Below are 12,937 nucleotides of genomic sequence, written 5' to 3' on the forward strand. Positions count from 1 at the left end.
TGATATTTTTAATTCCGGTTCACCACCTCCGTTCCCATTATATTCAATACGTCTCCGAAAAACCATCCTGTGTACTTTAGAGTATGTTAAAGATAACGAAACAATTATAATAGTCATTTGAATACTGGACGAAATGCATATATATCATATTTTGCACAATTTTCCACATTCGATAACAAAACAAAAAACATTTTTCTTCACCAAAATATCCCAGCACTACCTTACTCTTGCTTTGTTCCTTTCAGCAAATAATTCTAAATAAATAATAATTCTAAAAGTGTCTGTATCTGTAAGAATCAGGCAATGGGTGAAACATGGTATGAAAAAAAACACCATTTTGATAGTGTAATTTGACTATTTTCGCCATCAGAGTCAAGGAAAGCAGATGAGATTGTCCATATCATACTGGACCATAGAGTTGCAATTTCATTGAAATGCACTGAAAATGAACATTTTAAGGGCAGATAACTCTGTCAAAAACCTCCGATTTTACTAACATTCAATTGAAAAATTTCTAAGCAAATCTAGTGATGCAGAGATCAAATAATGGTCTTTACAAATACAGAAATCATCTTTCAAATTGAGTGAATATATATAATGTGAGATCGGTGGGGTTTTGACACTCATGCTTCTGATATTTCCCATTTTGCCTGATTCTTACAAACACTTACACTTAATTTATCAACACCTGCAAGATTCTTATACGGACACATTTCTTAATCACAATTTTTTTGCCTACATATATATGTAAACACACACATACAATAATAGTATTTTACATCAGATAACCATTGCAACCAGCTGTCGTGACACTCTCCAACATACATTTACATTATTGTATTAAATTATATGTATTGACATTTTGCTACTTTCACATACTATACGACCAATATTACTGTTTTAATTGACGAAAATGAATCTTGACAGGTAAGCCAACATTTTATAGAGGGCTAAGTCATCATTACAACAAGCTATATGATCCCAGCAGTGGCGGATCCAGAGAGGGTTGGCACCTTCCCCCTTTTATTAAAAATAGTCATTTTCATGTGTAAAATTCACAAAAAAAATGGAAACTAATTTCCTAGTACTCCCCTTTTCTGAGGAACTCCGGCTAGCACCCCTCAATTTCAAATTTTCATTGTCTGGACCCGCCCCTGCTCAGCAACCTCCTCTGAGAAACTGATCTGATTTCAGATAGTTGCAAAGCACATAAAATTCGGACATTGCCAATGGTAAAGTGATTCATGGTGAAGAACAACCCACCAAACAAATGATGCTTTTTCAGTCTACATATGCTATACTTTCACATCAGAACAATATTTTCTGCATTCAGATCTGCACTTTTAAGAAAATCATATGTTTATCTCCCATTTAAGTCAACCAAATGAAGCCAAATCAAGAACTCTTCCAAAGTGCAAATTTCATGTACAATCTATATGATTTTTATCTCAAAAACGCAAAAACCAAATGAAAAACTAAACTAGTTATGTGGTCTTAAACTGTTCCTGAACAAGAAATAAGACTGAATTCGGTGGGTTTCTAACATGCATGAATCACCTTCTGTCTAATTTTTAGAAAGACTGACACTTAAATAAAGGTCCTTATTCATGCGTCTATATTAGTACAGTACAACGGAAATAGCTTCGCAGGACTGCACGTGTGTACTGTTCGTATAAGGAGAATGGATATGGTGAATATGTCAAAGAGACAACAACCGCACCGGAATGAGAACTCAGCTCAAGGCCACCCCTTGGACTTCAATGGGTTCCCTGTGAATTATTTCACAGCCTATAAGTGGATCATAGTGGAATGATGCACAGTGATTCAGGACGCGGTTTTACAATAGGTCTTCGGAGGAGATTGATTTTGTATGACAGGATATGATAAATCATTTGCACAAACGCGATCTATAAAACAAATTAACAACAAAAATAACAAGTTTTAAGTTGCTTACAAGCAAGACACATGAGTCCCCTCACGTTCCCCAAAACCCAAACATTTAAATTCAGTATAGAATTTTAAGCTTATATACCAAATTTCATACAATTTGGATGAATTTTCCACTGTTTACCAGTGGGGCACCTTATTTTAGATAGCGGGAATTTTGAATGGCAGCCATCTACAATAATCCAAATATGAAACTTATTCACACTTAGACGGTTTTATATATCCTTTAATTTTGGGTCAGATATCTCTAGTAATTTTTCCTACATAAAGGAAAAGCATTTGGAAAATCACAAAAATCAACCAAAGTTTTCATTTTTTTTCGTTACCATGGCAACACATGGAATATCAATTCACTTTGTTGTCATAATATTATTGAGATCATCAAAGTCTACAACCACACATATTTTCAGGTTCATAGCTACTTAGATTTACGAGACATCACAATGTCCGATATTATGACCTAAACCCCTTTTCGACCGAAGCACCTGTCATTTTATTTTTTTTTTGTGAAGTGAACATCTATGGGTTAACATTCCCAAAATTTTGAATTTTAGCATTCAATTTTAAGCCTATATATCAAGTTTTATAAAATTCTAATGACGTTTACACAATTTTTCTTAGGGGCACCTTACTTTGGTTGGCGGCCATTTTAAAATGGTGGCCATCTAACAAAAAAAATCTGAAATAAGCATTGAATTACATTTAGATTGTTTTATATAGCTATTAAGTTTGGTGAAAATATCTCAAGTCATTTATCTACATAAAGAAAAAAAAAAAAACATCTGAAAAATTGCAAACTTAGCATAGTGAGTATTTGCATATTAAAGATGTACACCGCATTATATGAAGTTCAATGATTTTTCCCTTCAATTTATCATGTTTAACTTTGAAATTTTGTTCAGGATTATATGCTATCATTAGGGTATTATATGTATACATGTATATGAAAAGTTGTAACCCACACTGTAGTTTATACTTAATATTTATATACATATTGAAGACACTTACGTGCTGACATTATAACAGTGACGTGGCCCTGTGGATCCATTATTGGGGAAATAAAGTACTTTGAAATTTGTGTTTGTCTTGTTTGAGGTTGGAAGGGAGACAACCTCTGAAAGCGGGTGATTCGAGACTCGTGGTCATGGTCCGATAGAAACCAACAATGTCCTACGAACCGACCACGCCCCAACCAATCAAAACCATGTTTTCATTTACCAACTTAACTCCGAAAAACTGGTCATAATCTACTATGTCTCAATCAAAACCAGCCATGTTCTACAACCTAGTACGTCTTGACCTAAACCAACCATGCATGCTTTACAAAACCGACCATGTTCTACAACTTAATAATGTTCCAATCGAAACCAACCATGTTCTACAAACCACAAAATCAACTTTATTGATATTTATAATCTTTTTCTCAAATTATTCAACTTGAAATAGTGAATTGAAAAAAAACGAATTAAAAATTTGACAAATTTTACAGTCGATGTGTTAAGGTTTTTTTCAGTTTACCTTGTGTGCGTTTCACGTATTCTTTCCTTTTTAGAGGTAAAACGGTGAAGGAGTTAGAAACCAAGGGATACTGTGTGATTCCTGACATTCTCTCAGTCGAAGAATGTGACACGTTTACTGGTGTGTATATGACGTGGTTGGATAAATTTGGCGATGATCGGCCATATTGGGAAAAGTCCCTGATGCAGCAATACCGCCTGTCCCACTGCGAACCAACATGGCGGATCCGCCTGAAGTCCAAACCAGTCTTTGCATCAATTTGGAAAACAGACAAATTGTTAACCAGCATGGACGGAATCGCAATTGGAGAACCACCAGAATTAGGTAAATATGTATTGATGTATATACAATATGAAATTAAAAATGATTTTTGAAAATACTATATGCATATATGAAATTTATATATATCCGAAAATAAAACATGTTCTTTTTTTAAAGCAAGACGTTTGCCGTCTTTTACAACTCGAAGCAAAATTAGATCCCAAGAGGTCTTCAAACAAGTATTGTTGACTGTCCTTTTTAAAAAAATTCAGTCAGTTGGTTCATACGGTACGCCAGAGTGGAACTTGACTAAACTTTATATAGTCAAACATGTTGTAATAAATGTTGAACAATTTGTTCTTTAAGTGTAAGTGTTTGTAAGAATGAGGCAAAATGGAAAAAATCAGAAACATGCATCTCAAAACCCCACAGATCTGACAGTGTAATAATACTCAAGAATCTTTCTCTTTTTGAAAAGACCATTATTTGAACTCTGCATCACTGGTTTGCAAAGAAATTTTTTCTACAGAATCTTAGAAAAATAAGGTTTTTGACAGATTATCTGCCCTTGAAATTTTCATTTTCAGTGCATTGCAATGAAATAGCAACTCAATTGCCAAGCTTGATATGGAAATTCTTGTTTGTTTTCATTGATTCTAATGGCGCAAATATTCAAATTTCACTATCAAAATGATTTTTTTTTCATACCATGTTTCACCTAGTGCATAATTCTTACTGTTACTGACAATTATAATTAATAACATAATAAAATTACGGATTAACAAGTTCGAGAATCAACCTTTACCGCGATGAATCGAACGCATACATGTGCGCACATGTACAACGTTATACATTTTAAATGTACAACGTGCCTCCGACTAGAGAGCAAGTTACATGATCAAAAAATCACAAAATATATACTATCATCAATGAATATTTACTGTAAAACCTTACTTCTACATGTTTGAAATGGCAGACGGGAAACACATAAAAAGTCATGTGATAAGTCTTCAAATAACGGTGAAAATGTTCCAAACCCACGGAATCTGAGATTGCTCCCTTAAACAGCAAATGAATCGAAAACCCAGTTCTCAGTTAGTTTTCAATTGACTTCACATATTTTCACTCCTACAGGAAACACACAGTTTGGGAATCCCGATTCTCATTGGTTTCATATGGATCAAGGAAGTTGGCGAAAAGGACTACATGTTTACCAAGGAGCTGTTTATCTAGAGGAAACCACAGAAACCGACTTTTGCTTCAGAACATTAGAAAATTCTGTCCAGTTTCACGAAGAATTTTACAAAACGTTTCCAAAAGCTGTTGAAGACGCAGCAGGCGAAGACTTTCATAGGTTGTCTCCGGAACACTTTGAGTGGTATCTTTCAAAAGGATGTAAAATCAAGAAAGTTCCGGTTCCGAAAGGCGGGATGATATTATGGGATTCTAGAACTGTGCATGACAACAAAGCACCAATGGAAGGGAGGCCTAATTCAGACAGGTGGCGTTTTGTTGTATTTGTTTGCATGGCCCCTGCTCTTTGGGCAACAGAAAACGACTTAAAGTTGAAGGAAAAGGCGTACCATCAAATGGTTGCAACTGCACATTGGCCATCTCAAGGCGTATGGCTTTTCCCAAAAACGTCGGAAAGAGAAGCGACAAAGAAATTTGCTCATCTTGAAATCATCGAAAATCTTCCAGACATTGCAAAAACAATAGAGGTTAAAAAGCTAGTAGGAATAGAAAAGTACGATTTTGAAGATGGCCAACCGAATGATCCTGGCTGGAAACCCGAATGGAAGGTAGACCCAAGTGCTAAAACAGTTCGCAGTAGTGACTACTTCGCTTAAATGTAGCTTTGGAGACTTTGAAAATGCTATTCAATTTATCAAGATAATATATGTATCAGTACATTATACGATTAAGTAAGTTTCGCCAGCCAACAATTAACCTCACATGTTTAAATCTTATAAAAGGAATCCCTGTATACAATCAGATCTTTATTTTTCAGCTCTTAGATAATTCAGAACGTAGGCTGTGATAAAATATATATAATTATTGCTTTATCAAAATCGTCAGCTCTGATGCACTTTATACATTAACCGACAAATGTTGCAATATTAAAAAATTGTAGATAAATGAATTATAATATAAATAAATAAATTTATCAAATGGGTCATAGTTGAAATATTACAGATGACAATATTCACATTCACATTTTCGAAATGGCATATGGTATCTGTTCGGAAACGGCTACGTTAGCGGTATATATAATTGAAGACTTCAGGCCTTCATTTTTTTTAATTGTCTCCAAAAAGAATTTAAGTCTGACTAGTATATACATGTACATTCCATAAATCGATGGCTACCATAAAAAAATAGAAAAATGATAAATTCTGAAATACAGAAAGTAAAGTCAGACTAATATTTCGTTGGCTATTGTAACATGAGGATGAAAAGGTGAGTTGTTGTTATCAATTTTCATTTTCAGTTGTTACTTCTGTAGAATTAGACTAGTGTGTCGGTCACGACTATGATATCATTTTTGTCAAATAAACATATCATTTTGTTTTTATCTAAGTAAGACATATTCTTTTTAAATTTGTTATCGATTATTACTTCTGCGTCGTCGTAAATCCAAAGGGTGTTTCCGTCATCTACCACTCCACCAGGGAGTACTTTAAGGTGACATGCAAGTGCACCTGGGGGTTTCCGGTAATGTGAATAATGTGTAACGCAAACGGAACAACAATTGTTTCTGACTGACGGGAGTTTAACGTCAGTTACTACCCTGTCGGGTCTCGCACCGACGGTATAAATCTTACAATTATTTCCTCTAAATACTGTCAGTGATCATATATAAAATGGTACATTCCAAAGACACTTAATCAAATGACATGCACAACATGTAACATGATCTTCCGCAGTTACTACTGAATTTATGCAAGAAGCCCCTTACATCTGCATTGACAGGAACAGCTTTTACAAGTTCTCAAAACTCCATTATGGCAAAATAAAATTTTACCTATATTCCTATTATAATTACATATTATCAGAAAAGAATGGGTCGGTATATATAGGTCGGGATTTTATTTTATTTTGTTTACTTATTTCTCCTAAATAGACAACAACTTCAAAAACATCTTATTAACCACCCGGACTTGGTGGAAACCGAAAATTGACCTCCATCTGTAAATTGTTGAGCATTTATTATATCATGGTGGTATTTGTTGTTTGTTAATTTGAAAATAAGTCTGTCGGGTGACAAGGCATGAGTCGGTCGGATAACAGGAAACAGAGGTATATTTTTATTTGGTCTAATACAGAATTAAAGTATATTGGTACACGCATATGTATTCATTTTTTTTAATGGTAAGCCTTGATAAGTGAATCCGGCAAAATTTTGCCCTTTTATCTAAACATATTGCAACAGAAATATTTTTTTATTTGTCAGTTATTGTAAGAATCAGGCAGTAGGTAAAACATAGTATGAAAAAAACCATCATTATGAAAGTGTAATTTGACTATTTGCACCATCAGGATCAATGAAAACAGACAATATTTTCCATATCATGCTGGATCAATGAGTTATCATTGAAATGCACTGAAAATGCAAAAAAATCAAGAGCAGATAACTCTGTCAAAAACCTCATTTTTCTAACATTCTATTGAACAATTTCTGAGCAAAGCCTGTGATGCAGAGATCAAATAATGGTATTTTCAATTAGAGAAAGTATCCTTGAGTGATATTACATTGTCAGATCAGTGGGGTTTCTGATTTTTCCCATTTTGCCTGATTCTTACCAAAAAAAACTTTCACTTAAGTTCTATAAGCTGAGGTTTCTGATTTTTCCCATTTTGCCTGATTCTTACAAAAATTTTACACTTAAGTTTTACAAGCTATGATCTTACATGTATGTCCAAAATAAATACAGAAAAAGTCCAAATCTAACGTGTGTAAACCTCAAAATAAGCAGTTCAAATTTTCCAAGAAAATTATAATTGGAAAGGGAAGATAACTCTGTCAAAATTATCAAAATAACATTATAATTTAATACAAAATCATGGTTATACTTTATCTGATAAATAAAATGTGACAATAGTAGACATTCTAGAAATTATTAAAGGATCATCGACAACTTAGAGTTTTCATATCTTTTACCATTTAAAAACTCAATAGAAAACCATGTGTCCATTTTAGAATGAAGTTCAATAATTCAAATGAATTTTTAGATTAATTTTCTACATGTATTTAAAAATGAAAAAAAGAAAAAAAAACAAAGGCAAAACTGTTGATAAATTACTTGCAAAAAAAAATTGGCGAGCTTTTTTGTTTAAAGATTCATATACACTTTATTTACAAAAACTCCCCTTTAACACAAGGTAGCTATAAAGGGATTCCCTGATTTCTTACACCCTTCACACCCAGGGATTGTGTGAAGACACACGAAAAACTCTCATTTTTCAAATTAAACACTTTTAAATAAAATTTTCTATATCTTGTACAATATCACAATTTATTTCTTTTCAAGTATCAGCCACATGCACCTCGAAAATTATTATATCAATGAACTTCAAAATCGATACTTGACGATCGTTTAACTGAACTTTTAACCTTCCCGGCTTCTATGTCACACATCGTTGGTTTTCTATCGCGTGTTACGATTTGGTGTTCTATGCGTCCTAACAATGTCTAAGAATTTTGCCTCCTTTGTACGTCTGGTATTGCAACTTCTTCTAAGATAACTATATGAAGTAATCTGTATGTGGCAAATTTCAATGTACAGCTCATTCCAAGAAGAATAACTCAATATATTTTTTTTCATGCCCTATTATAATAAACGAAATGAAGACTTTTCTCTCTACAGAATATGGCTTAAAAAACTCCATACCGCAATTATCAAAATGCTTATTAAATCTCAATATGCCGTACCGTGCATTCACAACTTGGATAGAGAATAGTAAGCAGACTAGATTTTTACATCCGCTTTTTTCGACATTACATGACGATAATACATGCAGAGAGGTGATATCTTTTTTCTTTCGACCTTCTGATCTGGATTCTGTAATTAAACCACCCACCAATACAATGTTTCGGAATAGCTCTTTCCATTTTTGTTTAACTACATTTAAAGTCCACGACATCGTACATTGCAAAATTAAATGAACAAACGAACACACAAACAAATCAGTTACGGCTCGGGCAATATCAGTTTTCTTGGTCCATATCACTACCCTTGCGCAGTCCGCATTTTGCGATATTTTCCTTACAATCATTAACAATTCTGTAACTATAATTTTAATTAGATTGACATGACTACACAATGATATTCAGTTCAGTTGTTGTAAAATGAAGAAGAACAAAAATTGTAAAAAGGGAAAAAATCCGGTTTGCTGTGGGCGGGGATCAAATTTGAAATATGAACATTTTATCTCTAAAATTGTTTAGTTAGGGCAAAAACAAAACACACCAAAACAACAGAAAACAAAAACATGATAAAAATTTACATGTACTGTGAATATATTTTAGCTCTACGGAAAAAAATGTGATGTTTTATTGCACGTGTTTTAGTGGGGGACGGTTTTAACGCTTTTTCGGGTCTCGCATGGACGGCTTTAGTATTGTTTGTTGGATTTATTCAGCAAGGCCAGAGAATTGGCTTCCAAGCTATACTTTTCTCACTTAATATTACAGGAGTTCTGGGGAAAGAAAGTTCGCTGTACATGCACTTACGTATAAAACTACTTCGAATTACTTCCTTTTCGCGTCGAAAGCCCTATTAATGTACTCAAGCAGTGCTAGAGGTTGTCTGACAGGCTATTTTCTGACTTGATGCCAAGGAATAATTCCAACCTCTTACGTTGTAGGAGTACTATTAATGTACTCATATCAAGGACTTCATATTACAAACTGATTGCACGGACATTTTACTAAACAAGTCTTCTGTCTGTGGGGCAATTATTTGAACAGTTAGAAATATTTTTGCCATAAATTGATTGGTTAAAAATATCATGTTAAGACAAACAAAATAAATGCTTCATGGTATGTACCTACCCTCCTTTTCCTAGTGTTGGAGTCGTTCGTGGTACGAAGACTTAAGGTGGGGGAAATGTGGCAGGACGGCCTACCTGCGTTGTAGTAGGTAGTGAGATTTAAATAGCCAATTAATTGATTTGGCTAAATGATAAAACCTTTAGCCGAATCTGTTTGTCGCTGGCTTGTCACCGAGCGGTCTAGGGTTCGTTCCTCGGTAGTGGAGTATAATTTTTGGGAGTCAAATCATGCTCTCCCATTACACATACACAACTTCCAAATTATGTGAATTTTGCAGGCGCGTAGCTGAGGCCAAATTGAAGTGTAGGCAAAATTACGGCAGGGGGTCTGGGGCCGCTTAAGGCCCCCAGCAGGTCCGGGGGGGGGGGCGAAGCCCCTCTGAAGCTCCGCGGAGATAGCGTTTTAGAGCATCATTTATGTCTCTCCTGGATGTATTTTATGTCCAAAAAAAGAAAGAAAAAAAATTGGCAAAATTAACTGCAGGCAAAAGCTTTTTTGCCTAACGGCAGCTACGCGCCTGTTTTGTGAATGCATTTTAAAAATTAATATTTTCGTTGAACGGCGATCTCATTTGTTTACTGTTAATACAATTCGGGGAATTTCTCCCTGTTACCAATCACTTTTTCTTTCAGGTTTATTTTCTGTGCATATTACCAGGGACTTTATATTGATGACACACCAAAAGCGATATTACACTATACGGACGTTACATACATGTATATTGAACAGATAATTGGATATTTTCTTGTTTATTTATGTTGGGAAATTCTGCTTGGGTACTTGTTTCCTAGGTTTTTTTCCACATTTCTACATTAAATGCAGAACTTTCTAATTTCATTGGGCGGTCTCATCAAAGAAATTCTCACCTGGTCGATAACCGGAAATACACAAATGACGTCATACATTAGCATAAACAGAATAACTGTCAGCCATATTTATACAATCGAGATATATTTTACATACATTTTATATTTATTTGGATTATTTTAAACACATGAAGACTTAGATAATGAAACAAAGGATATATTTTTATTTAACTTGCTTATTTTTAACCGAATATGTGCTGTGTATGTCAGGTAAGTGATCTTTGTTGTAGAATTTTAGACCAACAGGTGCCCGGTCCATGGTTTCACGTGAAACTGGAATACTAATAATTTAACTATAATTATGATTGTAATATACTCCTTACAATTATCCGGTCAGATCATCATTTGTCCCTATATTCATTTCAGAATCACCATAGGGATTTATGTAAAGAAATATTTTAGGGTGTGTGCACAAAAATTCCAGAAACTTGTAGTTTCCATAGATCAATGTGCAAAAAATTATGTTGCATGTACCATGGCATATGCAGGCATATACTTCAGAAATGTGTCTTAAGAATATCTGTCGAACACTCTGGAGAATGATACATGTACAAAGAAACTGCATGCACATTCCTCAGTCTTAATTTTAGTCTCCTGTACATGTTATACCGTATACATTTTTTTTGTACTTAGACCTAAATATTCTATCATTCATATTAATTCAGAAAAGTACATGTACAAAATGTACTACCCCTTCTACACAGAGCTTTTAGTTACATGTATGTCCCCCCAACAAAGTGGGGAAATGGTCATGTACTTGGGAAAATAAAATTTAATTTAATCCTTTTATCAAGCTCTTTAATATAGGAATACATGTACAAAAAATGTAAGCAATTATTTTAAGTACAAAAATAGTGGTCACTGTTGTTGACTCTGGCTACTTAAATAGACACCAACAAAGTCTAACATCATTTTTGCTTTGATAAATACATGTACCTAATAAATATATAACTATAGAAACATTGTGAAGAGTAATTGAGTTCAGATTCTGTCCAATCTATCATCAATATTATGGTCCTGTTGGCTCTAGAGTACCTTATCGTTAATCAGGAGTATTGGAATTAATAACGTAAAGATCATGGTATTAGAGGCTGCTTCACTCTCAAAACAATAGAGTTTTTGGAATTATCTCTCCCACTTCAGTAGTTGAGGACTCAATGAGGAGCATATTTACATTGAAATAGCATTGTACCTAGCTTTGTGCATATACAGTGTTTGATCCAATGGATACCTTTGAACTTGGGGAGACATACTTTTTGTCAGAATGCTTGTTTTTATTAAAGACTGGCACTTATTTCCAATACATTTTGTATGTATGTGAATGATGCTGTAACTCATACCTGTATATATACAAATGTACAGTGTAACAAAATCATTCATACAAAATGTATGAAACGACATAATTCTTACCAGCAGGTACTGTTGTTCTAAGAATTGACTGAATTTAAGTCATAGGCCAGTGTTTGATGAATGAAAACTGATTAAATTGAGAACATCCATAATACCAGTGATAGACAGGCATGTAGCAGAAACACATAACTCCTGTTTTTCTCTAATTGAGTTCCATTGTTATTCAGATGAGCCAATTAGATTTTCTCAGGTTCAATTTCTCCACTAATCAAGTTTGGACAGTAATGTATAATATCTTATTGCATGTTGAACATCAGAGGAAATTCCATTAACTGTTCCAATAGTTCTGTTTCTCTGACAGGATAATTTTTTTTACATTTTGTAATACATTATAACGAGAATGGATATGGTGAATATGTCAAAGAGACAACAACCCCACCGGGATGAAAAATGTCAGCTCCATAACAACATTATATATCCAAACAGTTGCCCCATATACAAAAAATGTACTCCAGCAACATAAAAGTAAACTGAAAGTCAAAATGAAATAATGTATATGTACTGTATGTACATGTACAGACTAGAGGGTTAAAATGTATTGTACATGGTACATTTGTACATTAAATTGTATGATTAATCCTAATTTGAAATTACATGTACATGTACAATGTACATATACATTTGTAAATTATAGGTTGTACATTTGTACATGAATGGTAATTTTAGAAATTAATTGGTTGAGTTATACACAATGTAATTAAGTTCATATTTAGCAGTAACACAAGTGAAGAAAAGGGAACCAAGGTTATAGCGGAAATCAAAAGAATGTAAGCCAGGGACAAATACCAGACATGGAGAACAGACATACACAACAAAGAGCATAGAGTAACTAAAATCATACATACAAAGTAACAAAAGCAAATGAGCAACTGGGAATCCA

General features: G+C 33.9%; 2 protein-coding genes across 3 annotated transcripts in view; both read left to right on the top strand.

Moving 5' to 3' along the window:
* Positions 1-834: 834 nt before the first annotated feature.
* Positions 835-5,868, top strand: LOC148602104 (uncharacterized). The gene is made up of 3 exons (XM_088555170.1): positions 835-927; positions 3,500-3,789; positions 4,861-5,868. Exons 1-3 carry the CDS (start codon positions 914-916, stop codon positions 5,574-5,576), a joined length of 1,020 nt encoding a protein of 339 aa, XP_088411296.1. The 5' UTR covers positions 835-913; the 3' UTR covers positions 5,577-5,868.
* A 4,813-nt stretch (positions 5,869-10,681) lies between these two features.
* The window catches only part of LOC148602105 (calsyntenin-1-like), a 47,167-nt gene continuing 44,911 nt past the window's right edge, over positions 10,682-12,937 (top strand). For both annotated transcript variants that reach the window (XM_088556790.1, XM_088556789.1), the window contains exon 1: positions 10,682-10,857. In XM_088556790.1, the coding sequence (XP_088412916.1) occupies positions 10,791-10,857 (67 nt within the window). In that variant the 5' untranslated portion in view covers positions 10,682-10,790. The remainder of the gene's footprint in view (positions 10,858-12,937) is intronic.

This window comes from Perna viridis, chromosome 12 (genome assembly GCF_037379345.1).
Source record: "Perna viridis isolate PV_CMFRI_1.1 ecotype Kerala chromosome 12, ASM3737934v1, whole genome shotgun sequence".
NCBI lineage: Eukaryota > Metazoa > Mollusca > Bivalvia > Mytilida > Mytilidae > Perna > Perna viridis.

Coding starts and splice junctions, on each gene's coding strand:
- LOC148602104 (XM_088555170.1), top strand. Junction 3,790..4,860: donor TGGAGAACCACCAGAATTAG/GTAAATATGTAT, acceptor TCACTCCTACAG/GAAACACACAGTTTGGGAAT.